Source organism: Heteronotia binoei, chromosome 2 (genome assembly GCF_032191835.1).
Source record: "Heteronotia binoei isolate CCM8104 ecotype False Entrance Well chromosome 2, APGP_CSIRO_Hbin_v1, whole genome shotgun sequence".
In the NCBI taxonomy this organism is placed as follows: Eukaryota; Metazoa; Chordata; class Lepidosauria; order Squamata; family Gekkonidae; genus Heteronotia; species Heteronotia binoei.
In genome coordinates, this window is record NC_083224.1 from 182278790 (window position 1) to 182297233 (window position 18444).

Consider the following 18444-nt stretch of genomic DNA (forward strand, 5'->3'; position numbering starts at 1 on the left):
CACATGTGGCTCCCGAGCCACAGTTTGACCACTCCTGGCCTAGACAAAGATGGCTCCTGGAAGTCCTACCTGTTATACTCCTGTCAGTGCAAACAGCCACTATGTGGGAGGAGGTGGGGAAAACTGTCTTGTCTGTTCTGATTTTTTCAGAAAATTGATGCCTTTTAAGACTACATAATGGAAGATGATCTTACCACTCTTATTATTATTCTTTTTGCCCTCTCTATGGAAAGAGACTACCCAGCTTAATAGAAGGCATCTAGTCATTAATCACATATGAGCACATGAAATTTTTTAACCTTTTTTTTTCTTTTAACAATTGTGCTCATCTACGCTTGCACCTCGGATCTTTGTATAAGTTTTTTATTTTGTATTTCTATTTGGAATTTATAAATAAAGAGTTTTATTTTTAAAACTCTTTCAGAAAGCATTTGCCTGCATTCCTGACAGTCTCCTCGCAGGGACCCTGCAGTTGCCTGGGACACAGCTTGAAAACTGCTGCTGTGCACAAACCACTCCTTCAGGTTTGAAGATCTACAGCACCCACCACATACGCCCTTAAGACTCACCAGCCGCAAGGACTGCAGAGAAGGTGCTTTCTTCATTTTGGGAGAGCTCACGGTGCCCGCACCTGCTTCCTCGGGTGCCACTGAAGTGTCTGCCCCTGTGGTAAAGATCTGTTCCATGCTGTAGCAGTGAAACCTGCCCAACCGCTGCTTGGTGCTCTGGCTCAAAGAGGTGAAGAATTTCTTTAGCCCAGATGTGGAGGAGGAGGAAGAGGTGGAGGTGCCCCCTTTCTTGGCAAACGGCTTCTTATTTGCCTCTGGGTAGGTTTCTAAGAGTTTGCTGAAAGGCAAAGGAATCCAGTCAAGAGAACTAATGGAGGACTTATTCCAACTTCACTGTATGGATTCAGAATACCCAAAACGAGAGCAACAAATAAGGGAAACAAGGAACACCCCCCCACCCACCCCAAAAAGGCAGGCCTCAAAGCCGGACCTCAAAGTCCTGCTATAGCCCTGGTCTGAGGAGGGAAGGCAGCACGGTGTAGCCCAGGAGTGGTAAACTTGCTTAATGTAAGAGCCACACAAAATAAACATCAGATGTTTGAGAGCAGCAAGACATGAGCAAATATTATACACATGTCTTTATTAAAACCCTTAATACTTTCTTTGCACAGAAAGAAAATACATATGAGTGCACTTTACAACACAACCATGTTAGAAGGAAACTTTTTCAAAAAAAAAAAGCTGGGAATAACAGTCCCCATAAGACCAGCATAAGGAAAGGTTAGGGAATTAGTTTTTGGCACCAGTAGGAGAAGGAAACTCACATGTACCACAGAAATCACTGACCACTGTTTGCATCATTATGTGTCTCTCTGCCTTGACACCAAGGTCAGTAAATACAGCTCCTACAAGAGCTATGAAATTAAGAGGGAAACCTGCACTGCCCTCTAATTCCATCCCTCCTTCCAGTGATTCCCTCATCTCTTGCACTCTCTTTCCCTGATCTAGGTTTCCAGGAGACCTCTGTGATGGAGGAGAAGAGTTTGCAAACATGCCTATTTCCCCCTCCTTCCCCTCTTCATACACAGGAGAAATAGTCGCCTACTTATGGGTCAGCACTCAAAGGCTGACTGAGGTCCCAATGCTAAGCATGCTTACTTGAGAGTAAGCCTGCATTAAGCTCCTCCTTGACCTCTGGGAGCTGCACAATATGTGGGAAAGAGCCACATGTGGCTCCTGAGCTGCAGTTTGTCCACCCCAGTATAACCCGACCTTGTCAGATTTCAGAAGCTAAGCAGGGTGAATACCTGGAAAACTCTGCAGGGGACGGCAATAAATTATAGTCCACCTCTGCTTCTCATTTGCCTTAAAGGAAAGGTTTGAAGGCGAGGAGATGAGCAGAACTATACAGGGAGCAGCTGCCATTGTGGTCCCATCGATGGTGCTCCTAAATTCAGACTCTTCCTTTTCCTCTGTACAAGCCAACAGAGCTGCATTCACTTGTCATGAGAAAGAGGAACAACTTGCAATCATGGTGTCTCCAGCCGTTGAGAATCCAGTTGCTACGTAGTGTAGGTTAGTTCCTCTTTTTGCTCTGCTGAAGCTCTGCCTCTGTATTGCTAATAAAGCTCTTATGTTTGCCTTATCAAAGCTTGCGTTACTGCTTTCTATATTGTTTATATATTATTAAATCATTTATTCCGGGGTTCCGCTATAGTAGCAAACCCAATCCTTCATGTACCTAATCCCAGCATGGATTTTGCTGCTCAGGCATATGCAGGGCTGGCCCTGCCACTAGGCAAACTAGGTGATTGCCTAGGGCGCCGGCCTTCTAAGGGCACCAAATGGGGGGCCCCCCGTGTGACTCAGCGATGGTATCAGTGCGGGGGGGGGGTGTTTGCCAGAAATTAGCCTTGCCTAGGCTGCCAGACAGTCTAGGGCTGGCCCTGGTCATATGATCTTGAGAACATTTTTATATATATTCCAGTGCATTTTTGCATTTTGCAGGAAATGAAGACCCACAGTTTTAAACAATGTGTTCTCTTGAATTAAGTCTGCAAAGGATTCTGTGGCCTTAATTTACAAACGGCCTTCTGTGACAGGTTCCAATTGGCTTTTTTCTCCTTTTTTTATTCCCCTTTTCTATTCCCCAATAATCAAGAGTGATAACTCCCCTGCCTTCCACTTGCCCCAAGAGACTCATCCGTGTTTGGTATTGGTGGTATTATTATTATCCTCCCATTTTGTTGAAATGCCTTTTTAAAGCTACTTTGTTCCTAGCAATGCTAGACTTGAATTTTTCTCTTTTAAGATGGAATTGCTAGGTCAAATAATTAGCAAATTATAATTAGGTGAACAGAACTGCGTGAATGTCACTTTGCAAAATTTGGCTGCTGCCTGGGGTGTGTAATATGAGGTTCCGGAAAACCTGAGTTTGTTTTGCAGTCAAGAAAACTGCATTTAGATATAATCCCCGGGTGAAATGGCAAGAGGCTTAATTTCTGGGGACTGCCCCGGGTAGCCATGGCAACCGCTTTCTGGGGATTTGGGCAGAAAGAGCAAAGCGGGTTAAGGCTGGGGCAGGTCGGAGGGGGGAAATCAGGACAGCGGAAGAAATGAGGAGGCATGGCAGAGCTCAGAGCACCAAGGATGCAGCAAGAGTCAAGCACCAAAGCAGGGGTGGGGGCAAGAGCTGCAGAACCAGCTGGATCTTGGCAGGCTGCAGGCGGTGCAGAGGAAGAACAGAGGGCGTGGTGGCAGAGAGTGCTAAGGGCAGAACCTTTGCTTCCAGCAAAGAGGAAGTGCTGGACAACCAAATGAGCCCTGCTGTGTTTTACAGGCTCTGGTGCTACAAGCAAGCTAACCAAAGCAACAGCCGGTATGATACGGCGGAGAGCTTGGGTTGTGAATCATAGAAGCAGAAAGCAGTTCTGGTCCCTACTCTAGCCCTCACCATTGCAAAAACAGAGCTAGAAACATACATGCAGGCAGACTTGTTCAGCTGTGGTACTCTCTTCCAGCGCAGAACAGTATTCTGGTGCTCCTGCTTCATCAAAAGAGCAAAGCACCGCTGCTAGCAGAATGGCTCCATGGGATCTAAGGGTCTCTGTTCTCTGCAAAATGAGTACTGCACAATGACCAGCGGGAAGAAAAAAGCCCACTTGCACTTTTGGGAAGGGGGGGGGGAGGCTTCAGCTAGTGTTTGCCAGGTCCTCCTTGGCCCCCGGTAGGGGATGGGAGGGGATCGTTGCCAGACACAGGTTGCGAAACTGCTAGAGATTTGGGGGTAGTGCCTGGGGAGGACAGGGACCTCATGGGGGTACAATGCCACAGAGTCCCCCCTCCAAAGCAGCCATTTTCTCCAGAGGAACTGATCTCTGTAGCCTGGAGATGAGCTGCAATTCCAGGGGATCCCCAGGTCCCACCTGGAGGCTGGCATCCCCACCTTCAGACCACTTGCCAGAAAAGGAAGGGCCTGTTCACCCCTGCCTCAACTATATAATTAAAAAGTCACTACTTTTATTTATTTTGATGTATTGCTTGCTCTGGCCAGGTGAGGACTCCTGCCCAGCAAAGCCTGCTGCTTAAATCCAGGGCTTTTTTTTTGTAACAGGAACTCCTTTGCATTTTAGGCCACACACCCCTGATGTAGCCAATCCCCCAAGAGCTTACAGGGCTCTTAGTACAGGGCCTACTGTAAGCTCCAGGAGGATTGGCTACATCAGGGGTGTGCGGCCTAAAATGCAAAGGAGTTCCTGCTACAAAAAAAAAGCCCTGTTTAAACCTATCTCACTTTTACCCCAGGCCCCTGCCACTCTGAAGAGAAAGGTCTTCCCCACTTTTTTAGAAGACATAAATACATTTTCACAGGAAGCAAAACTCCAAAACTGAGGGGAAGCTTCCAGGAACAGTTTGCCGCGCACTGCTAAGCTTCTGAATTCGAATTCTTGGCTAGCCTTTGCTACTTGAGGTGCCCCTGCCTGCCTTCAGTTACTTCTAGGTGACATATGAAAAAGAAAAAGACAAAGACTGCAGATTTATACCCCGCCCCTTCTCTCTGAATCAGAACAGCCTACAATCTCCTATATCTTCTCCCCCCACAACAGACACCCTGTGGGGTGGGTGGGACTGAGAGGGCTCTCACAGCAGCTGCCCTTCCAAGGACAACTCCTGCGAGAACTATGGCTGACCCAAGGCCGTTCCAGCAGGTGCAAGTGGAGGAATGGGGAATCAAACCCGGTTCTCCCAGAGAAGAGTCCGCACACCTAACCACTACACCAAACTGGCTCTCTCCATGTAAATGATTCATTTACTCACCCTTGGACTGTATTTGGTCGCACTGGCTTGGTCTTCTGGGCCTCCACTTTTGCAGCTTCCCTGCCGTGTGACTGAGCGGAGGTGGTGGTGTCGGCCTCCTTGGCTGTCAGGGAGAGAGCGATGGCCGTGGGACTGATGGCATCGGGAGTAGCGGGGGGAGCAACGCGTGATGGGGACAATGGACCTAGTGTGACACAAACACACCCAGTTGCCGCTTGCTGAACATGATAGGACGTAGCTGCACCTCAGCACACAGAAATAATGTGGCTCCTTGTGTACAGCTTTTTATAAGGATCCTTCTCAGGTCGGAACCTGTCTGGCATATTGGAGGAACCAAGTTCTGCAAACCAAATGGTGTATCTACTTGGGACACCTCTGTGTTTTATACCAGCTTAACTATCAAGGCTCGCCCAAACAACACTGTGGGATGGTGGATCCAGCTGGGCAGCCCCGTTGGTCTAAAGCAATAGAACAAAGTGGCACCTTTGAGACCAACCAAGTTTTGTTCAAGGTATAAGCTTTTGTATGCAAGCGTGCTTCTTCAGGTAGTAGAATGGTGGCTCTGTTGATACACCCCAAAATCGCATTCGCCTTTTTTGTCGTTGCTGCACACACACTGGCTGCTCATAATTAACTTATGGTCCACCCGCACCCCAAGATCTTGTTCAAACACACACAGCTACCCAGAAGCATGTCCCCCATCACTTTTGTTGCCCAGATGTAGAACTTGGCACTTATCCTAGTTAAATTGCATCTTTAAGAATCCTGTTAGTAATCATTTGCTCAGGCTCAAAGACCTAGAGTACTCAGGAGGACAGAATGACTACTAAACCTGTTTTTCAACTGTGCGCTGCAGGGATTACCTTCCTGTTTGCAAAAGTGGGTTTAAACATTATTTTTAAAATACTAAGGATCAGAAACAAAAAGAAATCCGATTTGATTTAAAAAAAAAATTTGCTCTCCAACATCAACTTTTTTCCTAGGACTATCTCCTGGATGCCTTATCTGACTGAGGATAACAGTTTTGGAGTGAGAATCATGTAGAAATATGCACTGGCACATCAGTGTGGTTTACCAGCTCCCACATCCATGACAAAAACAATATGCCAGTTTCATAAACATGTATGTTTGCTGCTGGCAGCTATCCAGCTGATGATGCTGTGGGGGCTATGGGTGGCGGGGAGAGGGGGAGGCTCTGAGGTGACTGCCTTCCGGACTGAAGAATATCCAGTCCCTCACTATGACCTCCCTTATAGGTTCTTTATACCAAAACTGCCCACAATCAAATAAAAAAAGGGGACACAAACTTGAAAGATTGGTAGCATGTAAGCCAGGGGTGTCAAACTCATTTGTTATGAGGGCCGGATCTTCACCTTGTTGGGCTGGGCCGTGTGTTGTCATAAAAAGTAATGCCAGATAGGGGAGATGTAAACTTTATAAAGGACACAGACAAACACACATACTTAGCCTAATCCACCTCACTGGTTTGTTGAGCCTTAGCCAACAGAAGGAAGAAAGGCTTGGCTCAGCTGCTCTGCAGTGCAATTGAGAGACCCTGGCAAAGCTAGTTCTCCTTCCCCCACTTCCTCAAGGGAGGAGCTTTGCTCTGTAACTCCTGTGCAATTGAGCAAGTCTGGCAAAGCAAGTTGTGATGCAGAAAGACGCAAGAGAGGGGGAAGGAAGCAGACAACAGTGAGTTGCTCACAGGCCTGACAGGAGCACTCCGAGGGCCTAGTTTGGCCCCCGGGCCGCATGTTTGACACCCCCAATAAGCTATGTGCTCCCTAAAGGCCTCTTATCTGGAAACCTGCTAGACAATGGTTATTGGGGAAATGAGGGGAGGGGGAACCTTTGCATACACTCCCAGGGAGAGAATTATTATTATTATTTATTCAATTTAATGAATCACCTCATCCCAGCTGGTTTCCCAACTGCATCAAGAAAGACAGGTGTTCTAAAAATGATGCTTCTTTATTTAACTTCAATCCCAAATGTAAATTCATTAGAACCTATAGGACTTTGGTATGCATACATCATTAATCCAAAATTCAATACTTAAACATTGTGCAGAGTAATTTTATAAAAAGATATATCCTGGTTATTCTGTCAAGTCCCATTAACACATGGTAGTCGACCAGAACAACCCAGAACAAGAATACGTTCACACATTAAATACCTTTTTCCATCCACAGGAGCCAATGGGACTGCCAATCAACTCTGTGACGAGTACCAGACATATAGCTAGGGCTGCCAATCCCCAGGTGGGGGCGGGGGATCCCCCGGTTTGAAGGCCCTCTTTTTTGTAAGCTCTTGGAGGATTGGCTACGTCAGGTGGGTATGGCCTAATATGCAAAGGAGCTCCTGCTAAAATTCCACCCCTGGATGTGTGTATAGCTTAAATATACAAAGTGAAGCTGGCTTTCAAATGAAGTGAATAATCCCTGAGGGGAGATCTGATTTCCCTTTCACTGGACAGGGCACCTCAGCAGGTTCAAGGCGAATCTTTTCTGTCGCAACTACAAACACTGAAAGAGATCTATTACTGAAAGAGATATATAATAAAACCTTTGGAAGGGAGGCAACCGGATGTTCTCTCTTACCTTTGCTCTTGTCCGACTTCTGGATGTCCTGGAGATACCCCTCACTGTCTTCTTCCGCAGCAGTCACTGAGGCTTCTGGCTGACCTTTGGCCTGTGTGTTATTGCAATTATTGGTGGACAAGGCCAGCAGGTGACTCTTGGAGAGCGTCTTGGGACCTGGCTGCAAGTCACACTGCTCCTGCAGCCCAGACACACATTTTTCCTGGAAACTATAGGGGGAAGTAGAGTTAACCAATGGTTCTTTGGCCGAATCCGCGAGCCCAGGGTCCTGATTGGCAGGCTTGTAGTTGCCCATCGAGACAGCCCTCCTGTAAGGCAAAGAGGACGAGAGGGCTTTTCCAGTGCTGGGGGGCACAGGCACCCGGTTCACTAGGTTGTAGCCCACCGCCATTTGCTTTGCTAATTGCTGCGATGAACCTGCTAACGGTGCAGTTTGGCTCAAGTTGTTGGTTGGCCGAGGAGCGTGATCAGAGCTTTCCGTCGGTTTCCCGTTCGGAGAATCCGTCGCGCCCCCAGGGACCAAACGGGAAGGCACCTGCTGGGGGTAAATGGCGAGCACAGGCTGCCTCAAATGAACTTTGGCTGTCCTGGCATGCCCTTGGCCCTTGCCTTTCTTGACCAGCTGAAACTGATCCACGAGCTGGTCAACTCCGAGGAAGGTCTCCACCCCATTGGCTGCCCTCTTGGTCACCTGCCCTCTTACCTCACAAGCCCCCTTCAAGTTACAATTGCACACCTCGTTCGCAGTTGAATGGATCTTTGCTTGACTAATTCCGGGCCCGTTGTCCCAGATCTTCTCCCCGCTGGTACCGCAGACACCGTTCACTCTGTGCTTCTCCCGCTCAGCCTTCCTGTTCTTTTCTGAAGGACAAAGAACCTTAGGATCACAAGAAGAGCTACAATGATAGTTCTTTTTGTCCACTGCCCGGCAGCTGTTGCTTCCAGTCTCTTCGCTATCTGTCCTATAGCTGTCTGACGTGTCGGTGGCGCTGTCTAAAGCCGAATCCACCTCATCTATGCAAGTCACTTCTCCGATATAAGTCTCCCTGATCCGTTCTGTGTAAACGCGCTGCCGAGAAGGAAGGATCCATATTGGGGTTCCTTTGGGACCCAGAGTCCTTGTTTGTGAGTCCTCCTGGCACGTGCTGAGCTCTTTGCTTGCACTGGCCTGGGCTAGATTTTTGCTTTCCTGAGGGACGTCGCAGCTTTGAGGCATGGCATTCCCAGTTGGGCTTAATTTGTTATCTGGGTTCTGATTGGCTGCCACATTGGTGATGTAAGAGCCACAGGCACTGCATTTCCCTTTCTCATCGACCACAAGAGGTTTCACCTTCTCAGAGCGCCCCCTGCTGCTTTGGTGAGCAAGCGCTTCAGCCCCTGGCCTTGCGTTCTGCTGTTCTCCTTTCTGCTTGCGTTGGAGGTCGCCATTGATATAATCGGAGAGGTCTGGTTTGGAAGCCAGCGGGCCCTGCCCAAGAGATAAGAGGACCGAGTCTAAGACCCGCTTCTGACGCTGCTGCAGGCGTTCCAAGTAGCGAACCTCGGCGTCCCGCACGGATTCGTCCTCGAAGCGGACTCGGGACGGCGATGGCCCCCGTTTCCCCTGCTGACTGCAGCTGGACTCCCCGCTAGATGAATCGCTTAGGTTGCCGCTAGCGAGGGGGTCTCCATCCTTCAAGGCAAAGTTCCTTGCATCCACAACTGCAAACCCACAGGCATCCCTGTAACACAAACAGACATCAACTGGATTTGGTGACATTGACTGGCTTTTTATCTGCCTCCAACATAAGGACCAACCCTGGGCAAAGGCACCGTTTGGTTTAACAGCATGTGTCAAAGCCTAATTAGAAATCAAACCTGAAGGTAGCACCTCTAACCCTCCATTATCACCCTTCCCACCAAGGGCCATACAGCAAAGTCAACATGTCTCTGGATTAACTACAACAGCAGAGATTCTGCTATGGCTGCCTAACTTCTCAGGATCCCCATGCTGCATCAATGCACCTAGCTTCTACACTTTTAACAAAGCACAAAGGGTAGCGTAGATGTTACTGATGCATATTCATAGAATCACAGAGTTGGAAGGGGCCATACAGGCCATCAAGTCTGGTCCCCTGCTCTATGAAAGACCAGTCTAGAGCAGGGGTGGCCAAACTTGCTTAACGTAAGAGCCACGTAGAATCAGTGGTGGGATTCAAATAAATTAACAACAGGTTCTATGTCCTAATGACCATTTTAACTATACCAAAAGATATACCGAAAGGTAGTTTAATAATTCACGCATTAAATACTGCAATAAGAACAGTAAAAGAGGTAAAGACAACTAGATTATGTTTAAAGAAAGATTTATAATATCAAATACATGACAGTTATTGAAGATATTTCCATATTGCTGTTTGATTGGCATCCTCACTTGCAATTTTCTTTGCTTTTATCCGAGCATCATCAGCTGCGTGATTTACCCTTAACCATCTTTGCACTGTAGGGGTAGGATTCCATTCCTTTAGCGGTAGGCCAATTAGACTGATAATCATTATGTTTGATATATTGGAAACAGTTAGCCGACTTCTCTTCTCAGAACATATAATGTTCATCTTTGAAAAACCCCTTTCTGCTTCTGCTGAACTTACAGCAATTGTTCTGACAATATTTTTAGCTCTTTGAACACTTTCAGGAATTGAATAGTTCTTCTGGTGATTTTTTAAAACATTTCCCACAAAAGAAGGTGCCCCTGCCCTATCCTTCATAATTTCCTATGGAAGGAAGACATTTAAAAAGGTGTGCTGTCTCCTTAAATGTGATGGCCAGAACTCCCTTTGGAGTTCAATTATGCTTGTCACACTCTTGTTCCTGGCTCTGCCCCCAATGTCTCCTGGCTCCACCCCCAAAGTCCCCAGATATTTCTTGAATTGGACTTGGCAACCCTACTCAGGGTTGAGGGGGGGCATGATCTATCTAGGTCACCCAGCCCTACGTTTTGCATTATAACCTAACCTGCCATAAAATTAATCAAACTGAAAGAAAAGACAACTTAAAACTTTCTGAGCCATGGAGGAAATTACAATTCAGTTTGGGGCCATGACTGCGAATTGAGAGGGCGTCATCTTTTCTCGACAGCACCAACAGCAGCTAACAAATTGTCAGGATTGGGGGGTGAGGAGAGAGCTGGGGAAGCCAAAACAAGCCCTCATGAAGACTAGAAAGTACTTCACAGCCATAAGCACTTGGAGAGGGTGGAAATAATCTACCCCCTTGAGAGTTAAAAAAACCCCAGATATTAAGCATGCAATCTTTACTTAGGAGTAGCTCCCTTGTGCTAAACAACATTTACTCCAAAGTAAATAGGTATACGATCAGACTGCAAAAGCTACACGTTAAAATAAATAGGAGCCTGGCTTCACATTAAAGACTAGCAAGTTTTCATTCTATCATAACTCACATAGCTAGAGCTCACATCATCAGATGCATGTTGTGAGTCCTCACAAGGCAGATGTTTATATATTATGCTCTGAAGGGGGGGAAATGCAAGGACCCACTACATGCATAACATGGAGAAGAGAGTCATGGGGATCACATTAAGGAGAAAGGCAGGGTATAAATAAAGTAAATTAACAATGTGACAAAAAAAACTATGGCAAGCTGGAGTGAGCTGGAAAGTATCTTTGAGGTCATCTAGTCCAACCATCCACTCAAAGCAACATGACTGCCCACCTGAATGGCCATTCAAGCCTTCGTAGTGAAGGGGAGTCCACCACCCCCAGAAGCAACCTTACACATGTTTCACTGTTGAACAGCTGTTATCACAAGTGTCACTCTAACATTTATCCCAAATCTTCTCATCCTTCCCAAATACTAGGAGAAAAACTTGTCAGCTTTTAAGCTGCCAAAAGACTCCTTTTCATTTTTGCTGCAACCACAGGCCATTCTTTAGAATTGCTAGCGCCTTTGAAAAATACACCCAATCTGAACGAAAAGATGGATGCCTAAGGCTTATATACAAATGAGAGACGACGAAAGCACATGCTCTCAAGTCATTTCAGAAGTGTGGCCGGGTTCCTCTGTAGCAGCAGCAGCGTCCCCTCTAAGCTGTGAGTGAGGAGTGGCCCCTCATTAACTCAGGAAGCCCAGCTCAGCAGCAGTCTGGAGCCAGGCAGGGTCTTGCACTGCCCATTTTAAGATTACAGCAATTCCATTCTGTTCAGGATGGAAACTGGTCTGCTCAGTGAGGGGGGGGGGAGGAATTAAAGGGAACACTGGTCAGTCCAGCAGCACCTTCAAAACTAACAACATTGGTTCCAAGCAGCATCAGCTTCACCAGGCAAACACAGATGGTGCAAAATACTATTTTCTAACTAACATTTTAAAGAAAATATAACAAGCAAAAAAAAACCCCCCAAAGGAACCTTCTGAAGGGAAAGAGCTTCGCCAGTCGCCTTCGTCCGCTTTTGAGAAGTTCTCCAAGCCCCGGCAGCGAAGCCTCGGTCGGTCTCCCTCGAAATCAGCTGCAGAGGAGGGCTCCTGACTCTGAGGACGGCGAAGGCAATGCACGCACGCTGCACGCTGCTTTTAGAAGGCACACAGAAGTCCCGCCCCCTGCAAGCGCGCCAAAAGCGCGCTAGATTGCCTGCTCTCTCCTCCACGCCGTGATGCGGCGGGCTGCTGGAGGAAGCAAAGAAGGCGGCAGCGAGAAGGCGAAGAAAAAGGGGGGAGGAGCCACCCCGGCAACGTCTGGCTGCGAGGGGAAGCAGGCGCCCGGCGAAAGGGAAGGAAGCGAAGGGAAGGGAAGCAGGCGCCCGGCCAAGGGAAGGGAAGGGAGGCAGGCACCCGGCGAAAGGGAGGAAGTGAAGGGAAGCAGGCGCCCGGCCAACAACCGGTTCTGGAGAATCATAGAACATCAGGAACCTATTCTACAGAACCGGTGAGAACCGGCTGAATCCCACCTCTGCGTAGAATAAATGTCAGATGTTTGAGAGCCACAAAACATGAACGTCGGGTTAGGGTTTGTAGAATCTTTCGGGATCAAGTGCCGTGTTCTACTGGAGAAAGTTTTCCTTCCAGACGTTTCGTTCTCAGCTGCGGAGAACATCCTCAGTGGCGTTGCAGTCGGAGCAGGCGCTCAGACCTTCTTGGCTGCTGTGCATTGAGTGATGCACAGCAGCCAAGAAGGTCTGAGCGCCTGCTCCGGCTGCAACGCCACTGAGGATGTTCTCCGCAGCTGAGAACGAAACGTCTGGAAGGAAAACTTTCTCCAGTAGAACACGGCACTTGATCCCGAAAGATTCTACAAACCCTAATGATGTTACCAGCCGTGAAAACCTGAATTCTTTGATGAACGTCGGGTGTTTGAGAGCCGGAAGGAAGGAAGGCAAATAGATGGGGGAAGGAGGAGGGAGGGAAAGGTGGAAGAAAGGAACTTTAACTTGAAATGCATTCTCCAAGCTGCTGGCTGGCTTGGCTTGGAGAAGTGAGAGCAATGCCTTCTCCAAGCTGACCGATGGAGCCGAGGGCACTTCAAAAGACACACGATATTTGTAAAAGAGCCACATGTGGCTCTCAAGCCACAGTTTGGTCACCCCTTGTCTACAGCATCCCTGATGAGTGTTTGTCCGGCCACTGCTTAAAGACTGCCAGTGAGGGGGAGCTCACCACCTCCCAATTCCACTATTGAACAATACTACTGTAAAAAAGTTTTCCCTAATATCCAGCTGATACCTTCTCACCTTTACTTTAAACTCATTATTGTGTGTCCTCTCGTCTGCTGCCAACAGGAACAGCTCCCTGCCCTCCTTTAAGTGACAGCCCGTCAAATACTTCAAGCGAGCTATCATGTCCTCCCTCAGCCTCGCCTTCTCCAGACTGAACTGACCAAGGTAGAGCCCAAATAACTGACTGGAGTCTGGCAGGGGGTTTATGCCGACAGTGCATGGCCAATAACTTTCAAGTACCAAGACAGACCAGTACATATCCGTCAACTGGTCAGGTGAAATAAAAATCACAGTCGGTCAGATGTTTAATCTTTGCTTTTCTGAGAAGTCAGTGGAGTGCATGTAGTGATCTCATCGTTCTTAGAAGCCATGCAACGGTCATCTCGAGGCTGGACTACTGCAATGCCCTCTACATGGGGCTGCCCTTGTGCCGAACCCGGAAGTTGCAGCTAGTGCAGAATGCCGCTGCCCGGCTGTTGTTAGGGCTCCCTAGACGGGAGCACATCCAGCCGGGACTTCGGGGACTGCACTGGCTGCCGATAACATACCGAGTTCAGTACAAGGTGCTGGTTATGACCTTTAAAGCCCTTTATGGTCTGGGACCTGCCTACCTTAGGGACCGTCTCTCCCCACATGTCCCCCAGAGAGTGCTGAGGTCGGGGTCTCAGAACCTCCTTACAATCCCTGGGCCAAAGGAGGCCCGTCTGAAAGCGACCAGGGACAGGGCCTTCTCGATTGCAGCTCCCTGTTGGTGGAATCAGCTCCCGGAGGAGGTGAGGGCCCTGCGGAACCTTGAACAGTTCCGCAGGGCCTGTAAAACAACCCTCTTCCGGTTGGCATATAATTAACTGTGAGCAGAATGCCTGAATATTAAATCTTAAACATCAGATTACTGAATATTGGAAATTTGAAGGACTGATTTAAGGAATAGTAGCATAGTGTATATCGATGTGAGTTTTATGTATTTTTAGGTTTTTATGTATTTTATTGTATAATTTTAATCGTATTTAAATCGACCTCTGTTAGCTTTTATTGTTGTAAGCCGCCCTGAGCCCACCTCGGTGGGGTAGGGCGGGATATAAATCGAATAAAGTAAAGTAAAGTAAAGTAACCCGGTGAATGAGGTTCAGTTGTGTGACTGGCCCAAAGTCACCCACCCAGCTTCAGGGTTGAAGGTTTAATTACTTGATGTTATGCAGACCTAGATGACTCAGGCTAGCCCCATCTCATCAGATCTCAGAAGCTAAGCAGGGTCAGCCTGGGCTGGAGAGCTGCCAAGAAAGACCAGAGCTGCTGCACAGAGCTAGGCAATGGCAAGCCACCTCTGCTCATCCCTTGCCTTGAAAACCCTATAGCAGGGGTGTCAAACCTGTGGCCCAGGGGCCAAATCAGGCCCCCAAGCAACTAGCTGCCATTGGCTTCCTTCTGCATAACAGCTTGCTTTCCAAGACTTCCTCAATCGCACAGGAGCTACAGAGCAAAGCCTCTATTTTCTCCTTGGAAGGAAGTGGGGGAGGGGAGGCAGAGCTTGCTTTTCCAGGCTCTCTCAATCCCACAGGAGAGCTACTGAGTCAAGCCTCTCTTCCTTCCATTGGCTGAGGCTTCTCCCTCTCCTGGACCCCTGGGGAAGGCAGGAAAGAGCCAGAGCTTCCTTTGCCCAATTCCCTGGATCCCATGGGAGAAATACAAAGAGAGCACCTTTAAGACCAATGAGTGCTAATGTTTTAAGCATGTTTTAAGGTGGGTTTTTTTTTAATTCTTTAGTTGTGTTTGTCTGTGTCCTTTATAAAGTTTATATCTCTACTACCTAATCTAAAATAGAAACACTCATGGCCTGGCCCTTCATGGCCCAGCCTGACAAGGTCTCATTTATGTCAGATCTGGCCCTCATAACAAATGAGTTTGAAAGCCCTGCCCTATGGGGTCACCGTATGGCTTCACACACACACACAAATGTGTAGTCCTCAGGTAGAAGAAAAGAAGATATTGGATTCATATCCCGTCCTCCACTCCAAAGAGTCTCAGAGCAGCTCACAATCTCCTTTACCTTCCTCCCCCACAACAGACACCCTGTGAGGTGGGTGGGGCTGGAGCGGGCTCTCACAGCAGCTGTCCTTTCAAGGACAACTTCTGCCAGAGCTATGGCTGACCCAAGGCCATGCCAGCAGGTGCAAGTGGAGGAGTGGGGAATCAAACCCGGTTCTCCCAGATAAGAGTCCACACACTTAACCACTACACCAAACTGGCTCTCCTCTTATGGTGAGGTCTACCATAAGGACCATCAGAGGTGCACTTGAATTCTTCACTTAGAACTCAGTTCCCAGGTGCACCCAGGGCTGGGTGCCGGCCTTTTGGAGGCGCCAAATTGGGCACCCCATATGACTTGGTGACATTATCGATGGGGGGGGGGGGGTGAGCCAGATGTTAGCCTTGCCTTGGGTGCCAGACAGTCTAGGGCTGGCCCTGGGTGCACCAGCCCTGATTTGGATTGGGGCTCTGGAGCACAGGGAAAAGATTCTTCTGCCTTCCCCGCACACCATTGCTCTGGCCTGAAACAGCCCTAAAGGAGCACTATTGGACCCCTTGGGAAAACCAGTGTGTATCCTATCAACATACAAGGGACCCCCGATGGGGCAAAATAGCATCTCCCTAGGGCCATTTCAACCTGGGAAAACAGTGCAAGGGGGAAAGCTGAAATCCCTTCTTCTTATGCACTTCATTCCTAATCTGAACTGGACCCCTCCACACGCCTGGGAATTGAGATGCATACAGGCAACTCGCAAGTACATGTAGATCAGGAGGACTCAGGGGGAAAACAACAAGGTGCAGTTAGGTCCCAAGTTGATATCGGAACCCAAGTCCCAATCATAATCCAACACTCTTAACAGCCATGCCACACTGGCACCTGAAGGACTGACTAGCCCAGCATCAACAGTACTCCTGCCGCAAGCACACAACTGAAGGAACAACATAGTGATGTTCAGGGCTTTTTTTATGGCAGAAACTCCTTTGCATATTAAGCCACACACCTCTGATGGAGCCAATCCTCCTGGATCTTACAGTAGGACCTATAAGCTCTTGGAGGATGGGCTACATCAGGTATGTGGTGGCCTAATATGCAAAGGAGTCCCTGCTACAAATAAAGCCCTGAACGTGGTAATGTTAAGCAGCCCTCAGTGGAGACCTGAATGATCTAGCGATAAGGGCCAGACCCTAGTGGGTCTCCAACCCAGGGGAAGACCACAGCCTGATGTAGTTTTGCTTTGCGAACAGGATGGGGATGGGTTTCTTTACACTGGTCTCTGTTTGGACCAGGCCAAGAAAAGATGAGCAAAGGCGAGGATTCGAGAAGGGCAGTTCATGGGATTGGGAGGGGGGCGGAATTCTTGCTGCTGATGGAGGATATGACTTGCTCTTTGGCTTTGCTCAGGGGATGGCATTTCATATCGCTTTGCAAAAATCACACATGTGCCTGGGTGCCAAGATCTCAAGGCTGGCGCCTCTCGGGTTTTCATGAAAAGGAAAGCCAATTAATATTTAATCCCCCAGTTTTAACAACTCTGTGTAAACTACCAGTGTGTAACAAGTCCTTGTGAATGGTAACCTTTGATGTGTTGGGTATCCCTGTGACTGTCTGACCTCCTCCAATGTACAAGAAAGCAGTTACACTTGTTATATTATGGTAATCAAACAAGGAATTCATACTCTAGTACAGGGGTGGCCAAACTGTGGCTTGGGAGTCACATGTGGCTCTTTCACACATACTGTGTGGCTCTTGAAGCCCCCACTGCCTCATTGGCTGTCTTGGAGAAGGCATTTCTCTTTAAATCACTTCTCTAAGCCAAGCCAGCCAACAGTTTGGAGAATGCAGTTAAAGTTGCTTTCTTTCCACCTCTCTTCCATTTCCCTTTTCCTTCCTTCCTTTCTCCCTCCTTCCCTCCCTGTCTTGTGGCACTAGAACACCTGGCATTTATTCTATGTGGCTCTTACATTAAGCAAGTTTGGCCACCTCTGCTATAGTACGAAGTGATCGTCTTATGACAGACTAGAGACATATTAAGAGAATTTATAATGCCCACAGCAAATGAAATCTCCCTATTCTGCCAAAAGACATATTTGTGCATCTAACCATTATAAGAGTGCATTCATTCGCACGTGGTTGGAAGATAAGGCTTTACAATTTTAGGCCTGTGACAACTACTTCTGAACGAAGCCGGTGGACTACCCTAAGGGACAGTTTTGGTAATTACAGTGTGGATCAAGATGTCCAGTGTGATTACAATTCATGAAACACAGTTAACCCACTAGAAAGAAAAGGGAGTTAAATACTGGATTACAGGGAACTGTAATCCAGTATTTAACTCCCTTTTCATTCCAGAGGGTTAACTGTGTGAGCCTGTTGTAGCCAAATTAAGCGGAAGCCCAACAGTACCTTGCAAGACTTAACAAAGTTTCTTTCAAATCAGCTTTCATGAGTCAGAGCTCACTTTCATCACATGCTGATGAGATGAACTCTCTGACTCACAAGACCTTATGTTGAAATAAATATTGTTAGACCCTTAAACTGCTATTGCATTTTTGACTTAACTAAACTATACTCACATTTGTGGGATCAAAACACAAATGTTGCATTCCAGCCCCCGCCCCCCCCCCCCATGTATATCCTTTTTCAAGGGAAAGAAGGCAACATTAGCATGGCCCAGGGGTGGCCAAACTGCGGCTCGGGAGCCACTTGTGGCTCTTTCACACATACTGTGTGGCTCTTGAAGCCCCCACCATCCCATCAGACAGCTTAGAGAAGGCACTTCTCTCTTTAAATCACTTCTCCGAGCCAAGCTAGCTGGCTGCTTGGGAAATGTATTTAAAGTTAAAGTTGCTTTCTTTCCACCTTCCCCTCCCTCCCCATCTTCCTTCCTGCTTTCACACACGTAAAGTTTATTCTATGTGGCTCTTACATTAAGCAAGTTTGGCCACCCCTGGTATAGCTCAATCTTCTCAGGTCTCGGAAGCTAAGCAGGGTCTGTACTTGGAAGGGAGAGCGCCAAGGAAGACTCACCAGAGGAAGGCAATGGCCAACCACCTCTGCTTCTCACTGCCCTTGAAAGCCCCTTGGCTGGGGTTGCCATACGCCGGCTGTGACCTGACAGCACTTTACAGATACATATCACTTTCCTAGCTGTCAGTTGCACACACTGTAAACTCCTGTGGCGTTCTCTCGGCTTAGCGGACACCTTTATTCTCGCACAGAACCCTCATGTACAACAACAGCAGCGTCTGACCGAGCGAGACATGCTAATCACTTGTTGCGATAGT

The 18444-nt window shown here is 47.9% G+C and overlaps 1 protein-coding gene across 1 annotated transcript in view; it reads right to left on the bottom strand.

The window, feature by feature from the left end:
* Positions 1-18444, bottom strand: part of KIAA1614 (KIAA1614 ortholog) — a 64186-nt gene that overhangs the window by 12700 nt on the left and 33042 nt on the right. The window contains exons 5-7 of the mRNA XM_060233073.1: positions 7427-9147; positions 4827-5010; positions 570-846 (exon numbers count right to left, since the gene is read on the bottom strand). Coding sequence (XP_060089056.1) covers positions 570-846; positions 4827-5010; positions 7427-9147 — 2182 coding nt within the window. The remainder of the gene's footprint in view (positions 1-569; positions 847-4826; positions 5011-7426; positions 9148-18444) is intronic.